The sequence below is a fragment of the Bombina bombina genome, chromosome 5, assembly GCF_027579735.1.
Source record: "Bombina bombina isolate aBomBom1 chromosome 5, aBomBom1.pri, whole genome shotgun sequence".
NCBI classification, from domain to species: Eukaryota; Metazoa; Chordata; class Amphibia; order Anura; family Bombinatoridae; genus Bombina; species Bombina bombina.
In genome coordinates, this window is record NC_069503.1 from 536,246,154 (window position 1) to 536,271,232 (window position 25,079).

The following is a 25,079-nucleotide window of genomic DNA, read 5'->3' on the forward strand; positions in this document are numbered from 1 at the left end:
ATTGTGGAACCCCCACTTAAAATGTGTCCCTCATGCACTGAAAGGGCAATAAATTGCAAAGAACATATTTTAGCTGATAAAAGTATGTTGCAGGATTATTCTCAGTCAGAAGAGAATCAGGTTATGCCATCTAATAACGCCCGCACAAGTGACACCAAGTACTTCTAGTGCGTCTAATTCTTTCACCCTGCAAGATATGGCTGCAGTTATGAATACTACCCTCACAGAGGTTTTATCTAAGCTGCCTGGGTTGCAGGGGAAGCGCAATAGGTCCGGTGTGAGAGTAAATGCTGAGCCCTCTGACGCTTTATTAGCCATCTCCGATGTACCCTCACAATGTTCTGAGTTGGGGGTGAGGGAATTGCTGTCTGAGGAAGAGATTTTTGATTCAGGAAAGATGTTCCCCCAGACAGACTCAGATATGATGGCTTTTAAATTCAAGCTAGAACACCTCCGTTTGTTGCTTAGGGAGGTTTTAGCGACTCTGGATGATTGTGACCCTATTGTAATTCCACCAGAGAAATTGTGTAAAATGGATAGATATCTAGAGGTTCCTGCTTACACTAATGTTTTTCCGGTCCCTAAGAGAATTTCGGACATTGTTACTAAGGAGTGGGATAGACCAGGTATTCCGTTTTCTCCCCCTCCTACTTTTAAGAAAATGTTTCCCATATCAGACACCATTCGGGATTCGTGGCAGACGGTCCCTAAAGTGGAGGGAGCTATTTCTACCCTAGCTAAGCATACAGCTATACCTATTGAGGACAGTTGTGCTTTCATAGATCCTATGGATAAAAAATGAGAGGGTCTTCTAAAGAAAATATTTATTCATCAGGGTTTTCTTTTGCAACCTATAGCGTGCATTGTTCCTGTAACTACTGCAGCTGCGTTTTGGTTCAAGGCTATAGAGGAGGCTCTTAAGGTTGAGACCCCATTAGATGATATTCTGGATAGAATTAGGGCTCTCGAGCTAGCTAATTCTTTCATTACAGATGCCGCTTTTCAACTGGCTAAATTAGCGGCAAAGAATTCAGGTTTTGCCATTTTAGCTCGTAGAGCGTTATGGCTTAAGTCCTGGTCTGCTGACGTGTCATCAAAAGCTAAGCTTTTAGCCATTCCTTTCAAGGGTAAGACCCTATTCAGGCCTGAACTCAGACATCACTGAAGGAAAAGGCCATGCCCTTCCTCAGGATAAGACAAATAAGATGAGGACCAAACAAAATAATTTTCATTCCTTTCGAAACTTCAAAGGTGGTCCCTCTACCTCCTCCCCTGCTACAAAGCAGGAGGGGAATAAAGAGACGTTCAGGACTCCTGGGCTTTGGAAATCGTGACCCAGGGGTATCTACTAGACTTCAAAGATTCTCCTCCAAGGGGGAGATTCCATCTTTCTCGATTGTCTGTAAACCAGACAAAAAGAGAGGCGATCTTACGCTGTGTAGAAGACCTATATACCATGGGAGTAATCTGCCCAGTTCCAAAAGCAGAACAGGGGCAGGGGTTTTACTCCAATCTGTTTGTGGTTCCCAGAAAAGAGGGAACCTTCAGACCAATCTTAGATCTCAAGATCCTAAACAAATTCCTCAGAGTCCCATCCTTCAAGATGGAGACCATTCGGACTATTTTACCAATGATTCAGGAGGGTCAATATATGACCACCGTGGATTTAAAGGATGCATATCTTCACATTCCTATCCACAAAGATCATCACCAGTTCCTCAGGTTCACCTTCTTGGACAAGCATTACCATTTTGTGGCTCTTCCCTTCGGGTTGGCCACAGCTCCCAGAATTTTCACAAAAGTGCTAGGGTCCCTTCTGGCGGTTCTAAGGCAACGGGGCATAGCAGTGGAGCCTTATCTGGACGATATCTTAATTCAGGCGTCAACTTACCAACTAGCCAAATCTCACACGGACATCGTGTTGGCTTCTCACGGGTGGAAGGTGAACGTAAAAAAGAGTTAATTTATCCTCCTCACAAGAGTTCCATTCCTGGGAACTCTGATAGATTCGATAGACATGAAAATTTTTCTGACGGAGGTCAGGAAATCAAAGATTTTAACCACCTGCCGAGCTCTTCATTCCATTCCTCGGCCATCAGTGGCTCAGTGTATGGAGGTAATCGGTCTAATGGTAGCGGCAATGGACATAGTTCCGTTTGCTCGCTTGCATCTCAGACCACTGCAACTATGCATGCTCAAACAGTGTAATGGGGATTATGCAAATTTATCTCTCAGATAAATCTGAATCAAGAGACCAGAGACTCTCTTCTTTGGTGGTTGTCACAGGATCATCTGTCCCAGGGAATGTGTTTCCGCAGGCCAGCATGGGTCATAGTGACGACGGACGCCAGCCTATTGGGCTGGGGTGCAGTCTGGAATTCCCTGAAAGCACAGGGTGTGTGGACTCAGGAGGAGGCTCTCCTCCCAATAAATATTCTAGAACTGAGAGCGATATTCAACGCGCTTCAGGCGTGGCCTCAGCTGGCTTCGGCTAGATTCATAAGATTCCAGTCGGACAATATCACGACTGTGGCATATATCAATCATCAGTGGGGAACAAAGAGTTCTCTAGCGATGATAGAGGTTTCCAAAATAATTTGATGGGCAGAGACTCACTCTTGCCATCTATCAGCAATCTATATCCCAGGAGTGGAGAACTGGGAAGCGGATTTTCTAAGTCGTCAGACTTTTCATCCGGGGAGTGGGAACTCCATCCGGAGGTGTTTGCACAATTGATTCATCAATGGGGCACACCAGAATTGGATCTGATGGCATCTCGTCAGAATGCCAAACTTCCTTGTTACGGGTCCAGATCAAGGGATCCACAAGCAGTACTGATAGATGCTCTAGCAGTACCTTGATCGTTCAACCTGGCTTATGTGTTTCCACCATTTCCTCTCCTTCTTCGTCTGATTGCCAGAATCAAACAGGAGAGAGCTTCTGTGATTTTGATAGCACCTGCGTGGCCACGCAGGACTTGGTATGCAGACCTGGTGGACATGTCATCTCTACCACCATGGACACTGCCTTCTCATTCAAGGTCCGTTCCAGCATCCAAATCTAGTTTCTCTGCAGCTGACTGCCTGGCGATTGAACACTTGATTCTCTGAGTCGGTCATAGATACCTTGATTCAGGCTCGAAAGCCTGTCACTAGGAAAATTTATCATAAGATATGGCGTAAATATCTTTATTGGTGTGAATCCAAAGGCTACTCATGGACTAAGATCAGGATTCCTAGGATTTTGTCCTTTCTCCAAGAAGGATTGGAGAAGGGGTTATCAGCTAGTTCCCTAAAGGGACAGATATCTGCTTTATCAATTTTACTGCACAAGCGTCTGGCAGATGTTCCAGACGTTCAGTCGTTTTGTCAGGCTTTAGTTAGAATCAAGCCTGTGTTTAAACCTGTTGCTCCGCCATGGAGTTTGAATTTAGTTCTTAAATTTCTTCAAGGGGTTCCGTTTGAACCTATGCATTCCATAGATATTAAGCTTCTATCTTGGAAAGTTCTGTTTTTAGTTGCTATCTCTTCGGCTCAAAGAGTTTCTGAACTATCTGCATTGCAATGCGACTCGCCTTATCTTGTTTTTCATTCTGATAAGGTGGTTTTGCGTACCAAACCTGGATTCCTTCCTAAGGTTGTTACTAATAAGAATATTAATCAGGAAATTGTTGTTCCTTCCCTGGGTCCTAATCCTTCCTCTAAGAAGGAGCGTCTGTTGCACAACTTGGACGTGGTTCGTGCTTTGAAGTTTTACTTGCAAGCGACCAAAGATTTCCGTCAAACATCTTCTCTGTTTATTGACTATTCTGGAAAACGTGGAGGTTAATAAGCTACGGCAACCTCTCTTTCTTTTTGGCTGAAAAGTATCATCCGTTTGGCATACGAGACTGCTGGACAGCAGCCTCTCGAAAGAATTACAGCTCACTCTACCAAAGATTTCCGTCAAACATCTTCTCTGTTTATTGACTATTCTGGAAAACGTGGAGGTCAATAAGCTACGGCTACCTCTCTTTCTTTTTGGCTGAAAAGCATCATCCGTTTGGCATACGAGACTGCTGGACAGCAGCCTCCCGAAAGAATTACAGCTCACTCTACTAGAGCGGTGGCTTCCACATGGGCTTTTAAAAATGATGCTTCTGTTGAACAGATTTGTAAGGCTGCGACTTGGTCTTCGCTTCATACCGTTTCCAAATTTTCCAAATTTGATACTTTTGCTTTTTCGGAGACTATTTTTGGGAGAAAAGTTCTACAAGCAGTGGTGCCTTCTGTTTAGCCATCTGTCTTGTCCCTCCCGTTCATCCGTGTCCTGTAGCTTTGGTATTGTATCCCACAAGTAAAGGATGAATCCGTGGGCTTGTCGTATCTTATAGAAGAAAAGTAAATTTATGCTTACCTGATAAATTAATTTCTTCTATGATACGACAAGTTCACGGCCCGCCCTGTAAATTTAAGACAGATTATATATTTTTTTTATTTAAAACTTCAGTCACCTCTGCACCTTTTAGTTTCTCCTTTTTCTTCCTGTACCTTCGGTCGAATGACTGGGGGTTGGAGTTAAGGGAGGAGCTATATTGACAGCTCTGCTGTGGTGCTCTTTGCCACTTCCTGTTAGCAGGAGGATAATATCCCACAAGTAAAGGATGAATCCGTGGACTCATCGTATCATAGAAGAAATTAATTTATCAGGTAAGCATAAATTTACTTTTTTTTGGCTCAGCTCCATCACTAAGCAGGGACATTAAACGCTAAAACAAATTCTAGCAGTTGCATAAAATAACGGTCTAAGCCATGTTGTAACCTATGATTCCCTAGATTTAATAGTTTTTTCTCCTCTGCTGAGGCCAATAAGGGACAATTATAAATGTTACCATGTTTAATGGCCCTTTAACTAAGATGTGTCAGAAAGGAGAAGTATATTCACGATTAGAAAGTTGGTCATTCTTAGTTGATAAGTGTTAATTAGTCAAGATATGGATATTATGTTATTATTTATTTTATATTAAGCTATTAATTATTCAATTTTATACATTTTCTATTTTGTATGTATGTGTTTTTTTTTCTCTTCCTAAATTAGGGTATTGAGCGAATGAAGAAGGAAAATCCAACTTGGGAAAAAATAAGCAAATGGGAAGGACTCAAACAAGCTTTTGGGGGTAGTTTTACTCCAGGTTGGTTAAGTCCCTTCTCAAGAACATTGTACCAACAAGTATCATCAGACATGGAACAGACTGCATCAGACAGCATGAGTGAAATTGTGATTGGACGACTTGTAGGAAACGTGGAAGTCATTGAAGTAGCCAGAAGAGAAGAATAACTATTAGCTGGAAAGAGACATAAGGGCCAAAAAGAGGTTCTGGATCAGATTCAATACAGAACCAGGTTCAGTATTTGTCAAAGGTTATCATTATATTAATTCGAATTTGAGTTATGTTGGTTAAAGGTTACATTTGTAAGATAAATCTGTCTGCATTAAAGTGAATGTAAATTTTGATGCTAAAGTGCACATTTTTTAAAAATTCGATTAAAAACAGGGGCACTTTAATTCATCAAAATTTACATTTCACTCCTGTTGTGAAAAAAAAACTTACCTTTTATTCTTGACAGCAGCTCCAGCTTTCTCCACCCGTTGCAAAGCCTCTTCCTGGGTCTAAAATGAGGAATCCGGCTTCCTCCAATCACGGCATTGAATCAGACACTCATTCCCCAGGGGGGGAAGCCGTGATTGGAGGATGACCTATCCATCATTTCTGACATCAGAAATGGCTTGCAACGGGTGGAGGAAGCTGGAGCTGCTTTGAAAATTAAAAGGTAAGTTTTTTTTTCACAACAGGAGTGAAATGTAAATTTTGATGAATTAAAGTGCCCCTGTTTTTAATCAAACTTTTAAAAACCAGGCACTTCAGCATCAAAATTTACATTCACTTTAAGAACGGGATTATCATAAATTGTGCTTTTGTTTTAATTACTTACAACTGAGTATTTAATTTTAATTTTTTTTCCAAATGTTAAAATAATGACGTTACTGTTCTGTTATCTTGTTTGTCAATTAAAGAAGTATAAACATAGTATATGAAATTAACAGTTGTGCATTTTGAACACATTTAGAAGACTTTTTATAATATAATTGTACTATCAAAAGACACATCCGTTCCAAAAGATGCTACTAATAACATTTGCAATATGCTGCTGTGCACATCAAAGGTTATTTTTATATCTCTTTAAATGTGCATTATTACAGGCGCAAACAAACTTGATTATGTCATGTGACACAAAAATTATTTTAAGTATGACAAGTAATGTAAATGTATTATTAAATACTAATTAACTTTGCTGGTAATAAAAATTAATAGCAAGTTTAATTATATAATTATCCTGTGCTTAATTTCATTCACATCTCTTTTTCAAGGGGCTTCTTATCTCAGATTTTTGATACCTTTAACTTATTATATAGCAGATTCTATTGGAACTATTTTCGCAAAAATGCTTTTTTTTAGCTATCTATTCCAGCTTTTGTAATAACTTTTGTACAAGACCCAATTAGAATTCAGCTGTATGCTACATAAATGCATCTGTCACTCATACTATATGTGCCAAGAGTGACATATTGTGAAAATGCTTCTAATTGCATTTGAAATGCAATCTTTAATGTCATTTTTCAACATAGAAAAGGAAAAATAGATCAACAGAATGTAACTATGTTTGATGTGCCTTGGTTCATTCATACTCAGATTAATAAGTGGTGAGAAGAGGCCCCCAACATTTTTCTGTCATGATTCAGAAAGAGAATACAATTTTAAACAATATTCCAATTTACTTTTATTATCTAATTTCCATCATTCTTTAGATATCCTTTGTTGAAGAAATAGCAATGCAAATGGGTGAGCCAATCACACACGGCTTCTATGTGCAGCCACCAATCAGCAGCTACTGAGTATATCTAGATATGCTTTTGAACCAGGGATATCAAGAAAATGAAGCAAATTAGATAATAGAAATAAATTGGAAAGTTGTTTAAAGTTGCGTGCTCTTTCTAAATCATGAAAGAAAAATTTAGGTTTCATTATCCTTTAATTCCAACAATACAGGATGTTAATTCTAAGTTATGTTTTATCCATCTTATTTATTTATTTTTTAAAACGCCTTAATGTGTTATTTGTCAATGCACTTTTAAATACACAGTTAGTCATTATGTTTTAATTCCCAGCTTTATTAAGCATGTACAGGTATTCAGTAGAATAAGAAAAGCATTAAGCAAGGAGGTCCAACTTCAGCACTTGAAGGGCTCAGACATGTGACAAAACCTGATGAAGAGATCAGAGATGGCTTTATGGATGAAAAATAAAGAGAAACAGCAAGGGAAAAAGTAGGGAGAGGACAGAGAGAGAAGACAGTGTTGAGTTTAGAAAATGGAGAAAAAGGGAAGAGAAAAAGAAAAAAAAGGAACATGAGAGAGAGAAAGGGGAGAAAGAAAGAGGATGAAAAGAGAATGGAAAAAGAGATGAGAGCATTAAGACTAGGGGAGAGAGGGAAAAGGGTTAGAAGAAGAGAGAGAATGAGAGAGAGAGAGAGAGAGAGAGATGAAAAAGAGAGAAGATGGAGTGAGAGAAATAGGAGGGAAGAGAGAGAATGGAGTAAGAGAAGAGGAAGGGGGCAACAGCCGGGGGACAGAGAGAGCAGCAGAGAGGGAGAAGGGGGTGACAGAGGAGGGAAATAGACAAGAGAGATAATTACACATCAATTCCCAGTTATACAAATCCAATGATTTTATATCATATCCTCTTCAGTGAGAAACTGATTGAATATATTTTTGTAATATTAATACATGGAAACAACAGTGTAAATCTTCTCCAAATATGTGAAGTATATGAAGGTTGGTTTAATTTTATTCTTTATCTCATTGGGTCTTTTCTTTAAATTATAAATTCGATACCTAATTTGGCCCTGCTCTGGTTTATAGTATTGTCTATATGATGTAATTTCCTTGTTGAATTCATTGTTTCATTATGTATGCAAACTTGTATTCATTAAAATTTCTATGTATAAATTATATATATGTTTCGTCTTCTTATATTTGTTTGTTTTAATTTCCCACCTCACATTCACACAGCAATCCATTTTTTGAGTATTTGATATTGAGGTAATGATGTACAGCTAACAGAGGCCTATCAATATCACTGGACCATGCTTGGATTAGCTCACAAATTGATAGCAAAGAAGAATTACCAGAGAATGTTAAGCATGGCCAACTTCCCTTTAGTGCACCCTATACTTTCAAGTGATATTGTCAATATGTTATAATCACTTATATTATAAATAGAAAGTTATGTGTTGCACTCCAGCACAACATATAACAGCTCTAGAAAACTTACCACAACCTGAAGTAAAGAGCTAGGGCTTGTATAAAAGTAACATGCAATGTACATACGAGGAGCACTGGCTTCAGTTAAAGCATCAATCCTTTATTTCTTCATATTAAAAACAATTCATGGCAAGACAGTCATACCATACTGAAACCTGTACTCCTCATATGTAGACTGCATGTGACTTTTTGGTAAACCCTACAGAGTGTAGCACGGCAGTGGTGATACGCAATTCATCCATCCATTCCTGTCACCTAACAGGATCCACTGATTGACAAGAAGTTACTCCAACCAGGAGCAGCACTCATTTAGGGGTCTGAAAGGTGATGTGGACACTGCATGGTGATGGAGTTTGTACTCAAGCAGCTGATGAAACTATATGGAGAAGCCGTGCAGTGCCTTTTCACCAGTAAATAAGCGGTGTTGATTTATACACATCCAAGGACTGGACGATCCACTAATGGATAAGACCTTTGGAAGTTAAATAACTAAATATAAAAAAGTAGTGGTTATTAAGGGCCTTAGGTGAACTATGCCTAAAAGTATCAAAGACAGTGGATATTAAGGATTATAGCTAAGTGTTTGCCCTAGATGTAGAGTTTTCTTTCCATAAGGCAGGGAGAGTCCATGACTTCATTCCCTCCCAGTTCCCCTATCCCCCCAGTCATTCTTTGCCTTTCGTCACTAAAGGAGGATGGCAGAGAAGTGTCAGAAGATTCGGATAGTCCATAATGAGTATGTTCCCTTTAAAAGAGGACTGGAATTTTAAGTAATCATATATCAGTGAGAGTATTGATGAAAGTTTGAGTCTGGAGTTGCAGGGAAAGTTTTTCTGAGAAGCCATCCAAACTGTCTATCTAACAACTCCTGAGCAATCAGTGTTAACGAGTTACACTGCTTGCTTTTCCACACTCAGGTACCTGTCAGAGAATCGCTACAAGGCTGTCACACTTGAGAGGCTGTATCTTTTACTTCCTTACCATCCTGCTGCAGACAGCACTCCTAAGAGAAGCGTTTCATGACAACTTGTCTGGGTCTAGGAGGTGGTGAGTGCCCCAGCCATTGGTTTTGTAAAGGTGCCTTTCCATATTTAAAACATTTATTTTTGTATCGTTTTTCTCTTCCTACTGTGGGATTACATACCTACTATGGAGGACTCTGATAATATGTTAGAAGGTTCCACTCCTTCTTTAGTGCTTAAAAATACCTGCTTATATTGTGAGGAGGCCATGGTTTGCCCGCCTGCTCAATTTTGTTCCAATTGCCTGGGTACTGTTTTAAAGTCTAAGAAGGGAGCTAAATCTGCTATTAACCCTAGCACTGTTAGTCCCTCTGAGCCATTAACCTCTCAGGATTCTGTGAACCTAGAGATTACTACCTTTTCTACCCTAACCGCTTCACATGCAATTCCCTGCGGCACAGCTATGTCTCCGTCTGGAGGGGGCCTTTTTTCTGCGGAATTTACAGCACAGTTACAATCGTCGGTGTCCATGGCCCTGAGTGCCCTACCTATCTCCGGGAAACGTAAGAGAAAGGTTAAACACAGTTCTCCTGTTTTAGATTCTCCTAATTTTCAGTCAGATCTAGCTTGTATGTCCCAGCTATCCGAGGATGAATTAACCTCTGTGGCGTCAGAAGGGGAACCTTCAGAGTCAGAGACTTCTATTACTAAATCTCCTCCGGCTGAGGAACCTTTCTTTAGATTTAAAATTTTCACTTTCGTTCAGACAAATCCCAACAATCTCAATCTTTATCCAAACTTAAACAGCCCAAGAGCACTTGGAAGCCTGCTCAGTCCAAGAAGACAAAGAAACCCGCCGATAACAAATTGGCATGAAGGGACGGCCACCGATCCAGGATCGGATCGAGTAGGGGGCAGATTGTCACTTTTCTCAGACACTTGTTTTCAGGATGTCCAGGATCCTTGGGTTCTGGAGGTCGTATACAGAATAGGATTCAAATCTCATCCGCCCATGGGCAGATTCCTACTCTCCAGTCTGTCTACAAGACCAGAGTAGAGGACAGCCTTTTTAGATTGTGTAAGGGATCTATCCTCCTTAGAAATAATAGTCCCGGTACCTGCATCAGAAAGAGGTCTGGGGTTCTATTCAAACCTCTTTGTGGTTCCCAAAAAGGAAGGAACTTTTCGTCCAATTCTGGACTTGAAGTGCCTTAACAAATTTCTAAGTGTCCCCTCCTTCAAGATGGAGACTATAAGATCAATTCTTCCCCTGGTTCAGGTAGGACAGTTTGCGACTACCATATATCTGAAGGATGCATATCTTCATGTTCCGATCCACAGGTATCATTTCCTTTTCCTAAGATTCACCTTTCTGGATCAACACTTCCAGTTCATACCACTTCCATTTGGCTTAGCTACTGCTCCAAGAATATTTACGAAGGTTCTGGGGGCTCTTCTAGCGGTTGCCAGACCCTGAGGTATAGCAGTAGCTTTTTTCCTGGATGATATATTGGTACAGGCACCATCTTTTCGTCTAGCAAGGGATCACTCAGACTCTCTTCTAAGTCTTCTTCAGTCACATTGATGGAAGATAAACTTGGAAAAGAGTTTGCTTACTCCAAATACCAGAGTGAATTTCCTTGGCATAGTTATAGACTCGGTGTCCATGAAACAGATCAGAGACATTGCAAGCTAACATCAGAATGTCTTGCCCTCCAGGCCTCCTTAAGACCTTCGGTGGCCCAGTGCATGGAGGTGATTGGACTCATGGTGTCTTGTATGGACATCATTCCCTTTGCCAGATTCCATCTCAGACCTATACAGATATGCATGCTGAGACGTTGGAACAGCGACCATTCCGATCTGTCACAACAGATAGTTCTGGACAGCCTGTCAAGAGACTGGCTCTCTTGGTGACTCTGTCAAGATCACCTGTCCCAAGGAACGTGCTTCTTGAGACCGTCCTGGGAGATTGTGACGGCCGCCAGTCTATCCGGCTGGGGAGCCGTTTGGGGTGCCAGGAAGGCACAGGGGTTGCGAACTCAGGAGGAGTCCACTCATCCGATCAATATCTTGGAACTCCGGGCAATATTCAATGCTCTGAAGGCTTGGCCCCTCCTGGGTTCATCCTAGTTTATCAGATTCCAATCAGACAATATAACTTTGGTAGCCTACATCAACTATCAGGGAGGAACAAGAAGTTCCTTAGCGATGAGAGAAGTCTCTCAAATCCTAGAATGGGCAGAGGCCCACAACTGTACGCTGTCAGCGATCCACATTCCAGGTATGGACAACTGGGAAGTGGAATTCATTAGCGGGCAATCCTTTTACCCAGGGGAATGGCCTCTCCATCTGAGGTCTTTGCAGAGATATGCAGGAGATGAGGGATGCCGGAGATAGACCTCATGGCATCTCATCTCAATGCCAAACTACCCAAGTACAGGTCAAGATCAAGGGATCCTCAAGTTTTTCTAATAGAGTAGCGGTTCTATGGAGGTTCAGACTCATATATCTCTTTCTTCCATTACCTCTTCTCCCTCGTGTGGTGGCCCGCATCAAACAGGAGCAAGCATCGGTGATTCTAATTGCTCTATCCTGGAAGGACTTGGTTCACGGATCTGGTGGGGATGTCCTCATCTCTTCCATGGAGTTTACCTTGTCGCAGGGACCTGCTGATACAGGGTCCCTTCCTTCATCAAAATCTAGATTCTCTGAGGCTGACTGCGTGGAGATTGAACGTTTAGTCTTAGCGAGGAGAGGTTTCTCTAAGAGTGTCATTGACACTTTGATTCAAGCTCGTAAGCCAGTTACTCTACGCATCTACCATAAAGTCTGACATACTTACCTGGACTGGTGTGAGGGGCGTTGTTTTTCTTTGCATAAGGTTAAAGTTGCCAGAATTTTATCTTTTCTCCAGGATGGATTGGAGAAGGGTCTATCTGCTAGTTCCCTTAAGGGACAGATATCGACCCTGTCGATGTTACTGCACAAGAGATTAGCTGAGCTTCCGGATGTCAGTTATCGTTAAGGCTCTGACTAGGATCAGACCTGTGTTTAGAAAGATGGCTCCCCCATGGATTCTCAATCTTGTTCTTTTTGTGTTGCAGCAGGCTCCGTTTGAGCCCATGCATAATGTTGACATTACACTGTTATCTTGGAAGGTTTTGTTTCTATTGGCTATTGCCTCTTCTCGCAGAGTCTCCGATATTTCTGCTTTGCAATGTGACCCCCTTACCTTGTTTTTTATGCCGATAAGGCATAAGGCGGTTTTACGTATTTAGTTAGGTTTCCTTTCTAAGGTGGTGTCAGATCGCAACATTAATCAAAAGATTGTTGATCCTTCCTTGTGTTGAAATCCTTCTTCGGCGAAGGAACATTTGATTCACAATCTAGATGTGGTTCGTGCCTTGAAGTTCTACCTTTAGGGTACTAAGGAATTCAGACAATCTTTATCTTTGTTTGTCATCTATGCAGGTAAGCGTAGGGGTCAGAACGCCATAACGTCTTCCCTTTCTTTCTGGTTGAGAAGTGTCATCCGCCTAGCTTATGAGAAAGCGGGACAAAAGCCTCCAGAGAGGATTACGGCTCATTCCACTAGAGCAGTAGCTTCCTCCTGGGCTTTTAAGAATGAAGCCTCAATGGATTAGATTTTTTAAGGTGGCTACCTGGTCCTCCTTACATACTTTTTCAAAATTTTACAAGTTTGATTTGTTTGCTTTGGCTGAAGCAGCTTTCAGGAGAAAGGTTTTGCAGGCTGTGGTGCCCTCAGGGTCTACCTCTTTTTTGTTTCCTCCCGTTATTCCTTCAGTGTCCTCTGGAGCTTGGGTATTGTTTTCCCAACAGTAAGGAATGAAGTTGTGGGCTCTCCCTGCCTTATGGAAAGAAAACAAAATTTATGCTAACCAGATAAATTCCTTTTTTTCCTGGCAGGGAGCGTCCACAACCCCGCACATTTGTTATTCTTTGTTTGGGCGGCTCCCTTTTTGTTTTTCTTCTGGCACCTTTATACTCTGATGTTTCTCCTACTTTTCCTTGTTCCCTCGGCCGAATGACTGGGGGGACAGGGAAAGTGAAAGGAATAGTTAAGCTTTTGGTTGGGGTGACTTTGCCTCCTCATGGTGGCCAGGTGTTGTATTTCCCAACAGTTAGGAATGAAGTCGTGGACTCTCCCTGCCAGGAAAGAAAGGAATTTATCTGGTAAGCATAAATTTTGTTTTTAACACCTTACTGAGTCTTCGCTTTGTATACTCTGTGAATTTTTAATCACTCTTAGTGTGTATAGAATAAAAGTAAAACATATTAAAATAAAGTATTATAGTCATATATAAACATATATAATATAAAATATGAATGTATTATTGAACAATATGTTTAAAAAGGGTTTTAAAGGGATATGGTATATGTCAAGGGGTTTGAATTGGAAGGGTTAAAAAAATATGGAAATATACTATGGACCAGATTACGAGTGGAGCCCTATTTATTGCTCCTACTCAAGCATTAACTACACAAGAAGTTAGATTTTTGCACGTGTCGAATACCGCATGCATTACAAGTTGAAAGTAAAAAGTTTTCACTAACCCAACATGCGCAAAAAGCCGAACTTACAATATCACAATCGCATTAAAGTATTCTCCCATATACCTCAATGTAGAGCGAAAAGTGAGAAAAAAAAATGTAAAACCCTACTTGCACGTTTAAACCGACATGAAATATTAATATTTCACATTCCAAAATGTTCCACTGCACTTATACATGTCCGGAGGAGACTTAGGAAAGTACTGCCAAGTAGCGGGTCACAACAGCCTCGAGTGCCGCAAGATTGCAGAGCTGCAGCGCTCACCCCCGGAGGGTTCCGTGAGTGGAGAGGAGGTAAGCAGTGAGATCAGCGCAACAGAGGGGCACTTAAATAAGGCGCGAAACTAGGCGCCATTTTGGGGCGGCTAAGGCACCAACAAGCAAAAGTAATTCCCATGAGTGTCCCACAGACCTGCTTATTAAAAAGCATCTTGCCTCAAATCAATAATAGCTCCGGCTACACCCGGTGAGACGCAGTTGACCTGGGTATTAGAGGGCACAAAGAAAGTAACTGCAAGGCACAGTTTTCACACCGGCAGTAGCTCAGGGAGAGATCTCACACCCACATCTGATCTCAGTCAAATAAATAAATAAGCAAAAAAAGGAGCCATTCGTCCCAATTCAGAGCTGGGTCCCAATACACCCTAGTATAAATTCTGACCAGTAAGGAAAAGATGGACATGACACACTAGTCAGGAGCCAGATATCCCCTCCTCTCCACACAAAACCCTCCAGAAACATTGTAGCAATTGGTTCTCTTTATTCTACAAAGGAAATTCAGTTCCTCTATCACAACATACTCGCAGCAGTACCTTTTCTGTGAACAGCCTGCATGCAAAAATATTACACCCCATATAATAAAAAGACTGACACAATGGCAGGAAAACAAAAACAATCAGAGACGCCAAAAAGCCCAAGCAGAGATTCACGAACTCGCGCAATCACAACCAGAAACCTCTACAATCCTGGCGCAAGACACACACCCTATTGTCTCGCAGCTTTCTGCACTTTTTCTGCCTAAGATTGAACAACTGCAGACAGGCATGGATAGCTTATCTACAGACCTCAGAGCTTTTTCATCACGCTTGACAAATGTGGAACAGAAAACGGCGGAGGGAGAAGAAAGGTACAGGGAAACGGCTTCTTCTATCACAACTCTCCAAAAGCAAAACAAGATACTACAAACCAAGTTAGATGATTTGGAAAACCGCTCAAGGCGGAACAACCTTAGGATAGTGGGAGTGCCAGAATCTGTTCCCCCGAGGGCCTTAATGAACTTTGTAGAAACTATCCTCCCAGGCCTACTCAAACTCCCGCCTACAAGCATACCATGTATTGCATAGAGAGCCCACAGAGTAGGAGCTTCTCAGCCGGAAGGTGCGCCAAGGCAGATAATGGTGCGTTATCTTAACTTTAAAGACAAAACACAACTGCTCAGAGCGTATAGACAATTGTCACCTATCGTTTTTGAAGAGAGAAAGATCTTCATCTTCCAAGACTACTCCGCAGAAGTTTCAAAGAAGAGAAGAGAATTCACGCCCTACTGCAGAGACCAAATAGCCCAGGGTGAATCCGTAGCACTTCTGTACCCAGCTAGATTGCAACTCCAAACAGCACAAGGCCCAAAGATATTTGAGATGCCAAAACACCTACAGCTATTCTTGGACCAGACCAAGAGGCGCACAGATCAGGCACAGCAAGCTCAACAAGAAGACGATGAAGACACCTGAACCAGGACAAAGCCATGCGGGCCACTGAGACACCCACCTAGGACTATTTGATTTACTCAGGCCAACTGGAGGGCCACAAAGCACTGAGAATGGTGCTAACCACTGTTCTTATATCCTTTTCATAATTGGGGAGGGCTTTTGGGATTCTGTGAAGTTTGAAAGTTTAAAAGTTTAATTATTGTTGTTGGTCAGAGCAAGCCAAATTCAGTTAGTGTAATTCCCTACTTACAGCTAGTACAGACGAAAGAGGGACAATATATATATATATATATATATATATATATATATATATATATATATATTGTACTAACTTGTTGTTTAACCTTTCAGAGATCCGGAAATAATAAAGCCACTATAGGACATCCTGATAGGAGTGCCATCCTTGGGCAGCTGGTGGTAAGTGCGTAAGATAGACCAAACCTACTCTCTTCCTGTCACATTCTCATATACCCACTGAACACCCCCAAAGGTTCTAACATGAAAGTTATATCTTGGAATGTAGGGGGCATCACGTCCCCCATAAAAAGGAAAGCCATTCTAAATTTTCTTAGGGACCAACGTACAGACATAGCGATACTGGAAGAGACTCACTTGTCAAGAGTAGAGCATCAGAAACTGAAACAGGGGTGGGTGGGAGAAGTAGTCCACACCGCATATGAAGGGAAAAGAGCCAGGGGGGTAGTTATCCTCTTTAGGAAAAATTTGGACTATACTCTTGTAAAACAATTAACAGACCCCGAAGGTAGATATGTGTTAACAAAACTTAAACTGAAACACAAACACATCATCATTGGGGGGGTCTATGGCCCCCACACTGATAAAAAGGAATTCTGGAGAACCTTCAGCAATGTTGTAATGAAATTTGCTGACTCCCAAGTGATTCTAGGAGGGGACTACAACATAGCGCCCCAAACGGATAGATTCAGAGACCCCAGTGCAGCTGTAAGGCATAACACGACCCATAGAAACACGAAGAGGGACTCCCTGACACTGTCCAAATTTAAACACTCTTTGGCACTGACCGACATATGGTGAGACAAACGCCCAGAAGAACGAAGCTACACTTGCACTACCCCAGCCAAAGACACTCTATCTAGGATAGATCTATTCTTAACGACACACTCTCTAGGACCACACATCACCAGCGCTAGCATAGATGTCGCGACCATATCAGATCATGCCCCCATTAGCCTTAAACTTAACCTTACTCCGGGGAGGGAGGGACCTCGCAGATGGTTCTTTCCGACGTATTTATATGGAGACATAAATTTCAAAAGATTTCTTACAGGAGAGTGGAGGACTTATGTGGCTCTGAACTCCTCACACCGACATGACACCTTACTGCTCTGGGAGGCGGGTAAAGCAGTGATGAGGGGCCTTATATCCTCTTACGCGATAGGTAAACTAAAACGGATAAAACAAAAAAGTGAGGACCAGTTGAGAAGGGTGATTAGCGCTAGAAACAAATACTTACGTAACCCGAATCCAATGACGAAAAAACAGTATACTGAAGCAAAAGCAATCCGAGACATGACACTACATCAAAAAATATAGACATGGAGATAAGCCCGGGAAACTCCTAGCCAGGCTTACCAGACTCGCTAGACCAAACAAATGTGTGAGTGCCATCAAGGTAGGGAACACTTTACACACGACCACGCCACAGATACAGACCGCTTTCATGAACTACTATCAATCACTATATAGTGGGGGAACAGTGGACGAAACACAACAAAAATCCTTTTGGGAGACCATACACAACCCCACCATATCGGAAGAACATTTGACTCTCCTCAACGCACCCATCTCAGAGACTGAAATGATGAAGGCTATCAATACACTGCCACTTGACAAGACCCCAGGTCTGGATGGACTACCTGGGGAATTCTACAAATTAGTGAAGGGAGAGGTGGTGCCGGTACTCACTACTCTCTTCAATAAAATCATGAATGGGGAGGGAAACATTTCTACTCGTTTCATGGAGGCTAACATCTGTGTGATCCCCAAGGAGGGTAGAGACAAACTACTTACCCAATCCTACCGCCCGATATCCCTGTTAAATCAGGATTACAAATTGCTGACAAAAATCCTGGGGGACAGGCTGGCGGTGGCTATGCCCTCTCTGGTCCATCAAGACCAAACTGGCTTTGTGAAAGGAAGATCCTCGGTATTGAACATCCGCAAACTCCAGTTCATACTGACCCATTTTTGGAACCAGACTAGGGAGGGAAAAGGTGGAGGGCCTGAAACCTGCGCTTTATTGATAGATGCAGAAAAGGCCTTTGACATGGTCCTTTGGGACCATCTCTTTGCCACTCTGGATAAATTCGGTATTAGAGGCCTTTTTGCAAACACAGTCAAATCACTATACGCCAACCCCCATGCCTCAATCCTGATTAATGGAGTTCCTTCGCCCTCCTTTCGGTTGGGTAGAGGGACCAGACAGGGATGCCCGCTGTCACCCCTCCTCTTTGATATAGCCATTGAGCCCCTCGCCATCAAGATAAGAACAGAGTCGGAGGGGATGTGGGTGGGTGGAGTCCAGTGCCATCTGTCTCTCTTTGCAGACAACATGATCCTATATTTACAGAATCCAAAAGAAAACATTCCCCGTATCATGCGAATTATACACCAATTTGGCCTAATCTCCGGATATAAGATAAACACAGATAAATCGGAACTTATCTGGTTACACCCACAGTCACCCTGCACCGTCCTACCGTACAGTTTTAAACGCATTACCCACTCCTTCAAATATTTAGGAATCAGGCTATCTATTAACCCGGAGGAATGGTATCACCTTAATTATCGCCCCCTAATAAAGGAGCTCCAGGATATGTTGGTCAGGTGGGGTAAACTACCTGTAGCGATGCCTGGTAGGATTGCGCTAATAAAGATGATTATTTTCCCGAAACTCCTTTATTTGTTCCAGATGATTCCCGACAACATTCATAAAGCGGATGTACAGATACTTAACAAAGCAATGTTTACTTTTGTGTGGGCGGGGAAAAAACACAAAATAAACTCCATTAGATTGATGGCGGAGGTCAAGTCAGGGGGTCTGTCGGTCCCTAATCTCGAAGCGTACTGTGAGGCAGCCCAAACTAAATACGTACTAGACTGGTTGACAGAGAAACAGCACTTCACACTGCCGATGCTTGAACAACAGGCCATATCCCCATGGTCCTTACAAGCAATCCCACACATGATACCGACACAGATTCTCAAGCTAGTTAAAAATTATCCACTGCTATGCCAACCGCGCATGGTGGAGACTGTGTAGGAGATCTCAGTTCAATCCCAGTTACACAAGATACCTCCCTTTAAGAGGTAACCCGGGATTCCCCGCGGGGATTGACTCCGGGGTGTTCATCGCATGGGTAACTAAGGGGTTGACCTCTGTGTCCCAGTTGGTAAATAGTTTAGACATGAAAGTCAGATCCTTTCAAGAACTACAAACCCAGTTTGACTTACCCCGCACGCATCATTTTGCATACCTACAAGCAAGACATTATATAAATGACCTACTTCAACATACAGAACTTGCAGACCAGAATCTAGGCATAAACAGGCTCCTACATAAGACAGCAAAGGGTAGTACGTCCATATCCCTAACTTATAAACTACATATGAAACCGACGAACGAAGCCACAGTCAAACACATCAGTGACACATGGACAAACATCTTGAACACTGAAATCACAGCGGGCATGACACAGCGCAGCATTCAACACTCGAGGGGGGCAACCCTATCGGTGGTTGCCAGAGAGTCACACATCAGACTGTTACAGTTCGCATACATACCACCCAAAATCTTTAAGAAGGGGAGACCAGATGCAGACGGTCTCTGTAGGAAGTGCAAATCGCCAGACGCGGACTTGCCACATATGCAGTGGAACTGCCCTATGATACGTAAATTTTGGGGCATGATAGCATACTGGATAAAAATTACATTTCACACTGAAGTGACAGTTTCCCCTAAATTGATAGTATTCTTGGAGATTCCAGCTTCGATACCTAGCACCCTGAACAGAGTGATCACAAACATTATCCTGCAGGCTAGGAAACTCATTTTCAAAGGGTGGTTAAATCCAGGGGTCCCCACACTCTCACAGCTTAAGACTAGTATGCAGAAGCAGGTTACATATGAAGTAGCGGACGCCTTGAGAGATGTACAAACGAGAACAAGGCCCTTTATGAGGAAATGGGAACCATACATACACACTCTGCAGATCACTGTGCAAACACAGATTTTACTTCCCCTCAGGAACACAGAGTACTTATTAGAGGAACACCTGCGAGGTAAATGGAACTTTCTATACGTAGAGAGACGCGAGAGACGGGGTAGTTAACAATGGCTTCAACTTTAAAAGGTCTGTCTTGCTGCTGCTGCTCGGGGGAGAGAGGGAAGCCCAAGCTATAGTGCAGAGGCCACCACTGATAGTTTTTGCAAAGCCACCAATTCACTACTAAGGCCTCAGCATGAATAGCGTAGAGATGTGTTTGAGATTGACTCTGACTATTGTTATATTGTTAATGTTGAAAATTGTATTATTTGAGATACTTTGTAGGGGAGGGGGGAGGTATGGGGGAGGGAGGGGTAGTAAAAGGAAAAGAGGGTTTTACCATGGATGATTAATGCAAAGAGACTGTCCCCCAGAGCATGGATTTAAGACTCTTTTTGTCCTGCGAGGGAGGATTCTGGGCGTAAATGTGAAGACATTGGGGGGTAGTTATCAAGCCGTCTACTTTTCTGGCTTCGCCGGCCCAATACGTCCGCCTAAGCTCGCCTACCTTCGCCGCCGCGGACCTTGAATACGTTCGCCTAAGTTATCAAATAAAGCTGTCAAAAAGCCGCGGGGCGATGAGCAGCGGACTGTGAGAGTTATCACTCATCCGATCTCGCTGCTCTTCGGCTTTTTCCCAGCTTTATTGCTAGCCTGTCACTAAGCACCCACACTAAACTGCACTGTTCTACCCTCTATACCGGCGCCCCCGGAGCCTCCCGCAACTCAATAAAGTTACTAACCCCTAAACCGCCGCTCCTAGACCCTGCCGCAACTCTTATAAATGTATTAACCCCTAAACCGCCGCTCCTAGACCCTGCCGCAACTCTTATAAATGTATTAACCCTAAACCGCCGCTCCCGGAGCCCACCGCCACCTACAATATACCTAGTAACCCCTATCCTGCCCCCCCGCACCTCGCCGCAACTAAATAAATAGTTTAACCCCTAAACCGCCGCTCCCTGAACCCGCCGCAACCTATATTAAACCTATTAACCCCTATCCTGCCCCCCCTACACCGTCGCCACCTATAATAAATTTATTAACCCCTATCCTGCCCCCCACTACGACGCCGCCACTGTAATACATTTATTAACCCCTAAACTGATGTCTAACACTAACCCTAACGCCCCCCTAACTTAAATATTAATTAAATAAATCTAAATAATATTTATATTATGAACTAAATTAATCCTATTTAAAACTAAATACTTACCTTTAAAATAAACCCTAATATAGCTACAATATAAATAATAATTATATTGTAGCTATCTTAGGATTTATTTTTATTTTACAGGCATCTTTCAATTTATTTTAACTAGGTACAATAGCTATTAAATAGTTATTAACTATTTAATACCTACCTATCTAAAATAAAGAGAAATTAACCTGTAAAATAACAACTAACCTAAGTTACAATTACACCTAACACTACACTATCATTAAATAAATTATTCCTATTTAAAACTAAATACTTACCTGTAAAATAAACCCTAAGATAGCTACAATATAAATAATAATTATATTGTAGCTATCTTAGGATTTATATTTATTTTACAGGTAACTTTGTATTTATTTTAGCTAGTTAGAATAGTTATTAAATAGTTATTAACTATTTAATAACTACCTAGCTAAAAGAAATACAAAATTACCTGTAAAATAAATCCTAACCTAAGTTACAATTAAACCTAACACTACACTATCATTAAATTAATTAAATAAACTACCTACAAATAACTACAATTAAATACAATTACATAAACTAACTAAAGTACAAAAAATAAAAAAAGCTAAGTTACAGAAAATAAAAAATAAGTTGCAAACATTTTACAAATATTACAACAATTTTAAGCTACTTACACCTAATCTAAGCCCCTTAATAAAATAACAAACCCCCCCAAAATAAAAAAATGCCCTACCCTATTGTAAATTAAATAAAGTTCAAAGCTCTTTTACCTTACCAGCCCTTAAAAGGGCCATTTGTGGGGGCATGCCCCCAAAAGTTCAGCTCTTTTGCCTGTAAATGAAAAATACAACCCCCCCCAACATTAAAACCCACCACCCACATACCCATAATCTAACCCAAACCCCCCTTACAAAAACCTAACACTAATCCCCTGAAGATCATCCTACCTTGAGTCGTCTTCACTCAGCCGAGCAGCGATGGAACCCAAGTGGACATCCGGACCGGCAGAAGTGATCATCCAAGGGGCGCTGAAGAAATCTTCCATCCGATGAAGTCATCATCCAGGCGGCGCTGAAGAAGTCTTCGATCCGGGCGATGTCATCTTCCAAGCCGGGTCTTGAATCTTCCTTCCGCCGCCGCGGAACCTCCTTCTTCACCGACGGACTACGACGAATGAAGGCTCCTTTAAGGGACGTCATCCAAGATGGCGTCCCCTCAATTCCGATTGGCTGATAGGATTCTATCAGCCAATCGGAATTAAGGAAGGAAAAATCTGATTGGCTGATGGAATCAGCCAATCAGATTCAAGTTCAATCCGATTGGCTGATCCAATCAGCCAATCAGATTGAGCTCGCATTCTATTGGCTGATCGGAACAGCCAATAGAATGCGAGCTCAATCTGATTGGCTGATTCCATCAGCCAATCAGATTTTTCCTACCTTAATTCCGATTGGCTGATAGAATCCTATCAGCCAATCGGAATTGAGGGGACGCCATCTTGGATGACGTCCCTTAAAGGAGCCTTCATTCGTCGTAGTCCGTCGGTGAAGAAGGAGGTTCCGCGGCGGCGGAAGGAAGATTCAAGACCTAGCTTGGAAGATGACATCGCCCGGATCGAAGACTTCTTCAGCGCCGCCTGGATGATGACTTCATCGGATGGAAGATTTCTTCAGCGCCCCTTGTATGATCACTTCTGCCGGTCCGGATGTCCACTTGGGTTCCATCGCTGCTCGGCTGAGTGAAGACGACTCAAGGTAGGATGATCTTCAGGGGATTAGTGTTAGGTTTTTGTAAGGGGGGTTTGGGTTAGATTAGGGGTATGTGGGTGGTGGGTTTTAATGTTGGGGGGGGGTTGTATTTTTCATTTACAGGCAAAAGAGCTGAACTTTTGGGGGCATGCCCCCACAAATAGCCCTTTTAAGGGCTGGTAAGGTAAAAGAGCTTTGAACTTTATTTAATTTACAATAGGGTAGGGCATTTTTTTATTTTGGGGGGGTTTGTTATTTTATTAGGGGGCTTAGATTAGGTGTAAGTATCTTAAAATTGTTGTAATATTTGTAAAATGTTTGTAACTTATTTTTTTATTTTCTGTAACTTAGCTTTTTTTATTTTTTGTACTTTAGTTAGTTTATGTAATTGTATTTAATTGTAGTTATTTGTAGGTAGTTTATTTAATTAATTTAATGATAGTGTAGTATTAGGTTTAATTGTAACTTAGGTTAGGATTTATTTTACAGGTAATTTTGTATTTCTTTTAGCTAGGTAGTTATTAAATAGTTAATAACTATTTAATAACTATTCTAACTAGCTAAAATAAATACAAAGTTACCTGTAAAATAAATATAAATCTTAAGATAGCTACAATGTAATTATTAATTATATTGCAGCTATCTTAGGGTTTATTTTATAGGTAAGTATTTAGTTTTAAATAGGAATAATATATTAAAGTATAGTGTAGTGTTAGGTGTAATTGTAACTTAGGTTAGTTTTTATTTTACAGGTAAATTTCTCTTTATTTTAGCTAGGTAAGCTATTAAATAGTTAATAACTATTTAATAGCTATTGTACCTAGTTAAAATAAATTGAAAGTTGCCTGTAAAATAAAAATAAATCCTAAGATAGCTACAATATAATTATTATTTATATTGTAGCTATATTAGGGTTTATTTTACAGGTAAGCATTTAGTTTTAAATAGGATTAATTTAGTTAATAATAGAAATATTATTTAGATTTATTTAATTAATATTTAAGTAAAGGGGGCATTAGGGTTAGTGTTAGACTTAGGTTTAGGGGTTAATAACGTTATTATAGAGGGCGGCGGTATAGGGGGGCAGGATAGGGGTTAATAGGTATAATGTAGGTGGCGGTGGGCTCCGGGAGCGGCGGTTTAGGGGTTAATACATTTATTATAGTTGCGGTGGGCTCCGGGAGCGGCGGTTTAGGGGTTAATACATTTATTATAGTTGCGGTGGGCTCCGGGAGGCGGCGGTTTAGGGGTTAATATGTATAGAGTAGCTTGCGGTGGGCTCCGGGAGCGGCGGTTTAGGGGGTAATAACTTTATTTAGTTGCGGCGGTGTAGGGGGACAGATTAGTGGTGTTTAGACTCGGGGTACATGTTAGGGTGTTAGGTGCAGACATCTCCCATAGGAATCAATGGGATGTCTGTCAGCAGCGAACTTGTACTTTCGCTATGGTCAGACTCCCATTGATTCCTATGGGATCCGCCGCCTCCAGGCTGGCGCTTTGAAAACCAGGTACGCTGGGCCGTAAAAGTGCCGAGCGTACCTGCTAGTTTTTTGATAACTAGCAAAAGTAGTGAGATTGTGCCGCACTTGTGTGCGGAACATCTGGAGTGACGTAAGAATCGATCTGTGTCGGACTGAGTCCGGTGGATCGAAGTTTACGTCCCAAAATTCTACTTTTGCCGGTCTCGAGCCTTTGATAACTAAGGCGAATCAGCCTCGCCACAAATACGCTGCGGAATTCCAGCGTATTTGAGGTTGACGGCTTGATAACTAGGCCCCATTGAATACTTGAACTGAACTCATTGCAAAGTAACCCCAGTGAGTTCATGGAAATATGCATTTGTAGCACATCTTCTGTTTTGTATCCTCTGTGACTTGTTGGAGAGGTATTTTCACATGGTAACCTTCATTTGATAAATAAAGTTTTAAAAAAAATATATATATATATTTTAAAAAATGAATATAAATTATTCAAAATTAATAAATTCGACCTCGATAAGATCTAAATTGAGAAACGTGATGCGCATATTTTACATTCCTATGTTCTTCACATAAAAAAAATGTACTTTTTATTATTAAATATATATATATATTTTTTATATATATATATATATATATATATATATATATATATATATATATATATATATATATATATATATATATACAGGGAGTGCAGAATTATTAGGCAAGTTGTATTTTTGAGGATTAATTTTATTATTGAACAACAAC

At 41.3% G+C, this 25,079-nt stretch overlaps 1 protein-coding gene across 3 annotated transcripts in view; it reads left to right on the plus strand.

The window, feature by feature from the left end:
- ZDHHC3 (zinc finger DHHC-type palmitoyltransferase 3) overlaps window positions 1-8,049 on the plus strand; it is a 161,695-nt gene extending 153,646 nt beyond the window's left edge. For 2 of the 3 annotated variants that reach the window (XM_053714464.1, XM_053714465.1), the window contains exon 7: window positions 5,077-8,049. In XM_053714464.1, coding sequence (XP_053570439.1) covers window positions 5,077-5,316 — 240 coding nt within the window. In that variant the 3' untranslated portion in view covers window positions 5,317-8,049. The remainder of the gene's footprint in view (window positions 1-5,076) is intronic. The other variant, XR_008402552.1, reaches the window with a different exon arrangement.
- Window positions 8,050-25,079: the final 17,030 nt, after the last annotated feature.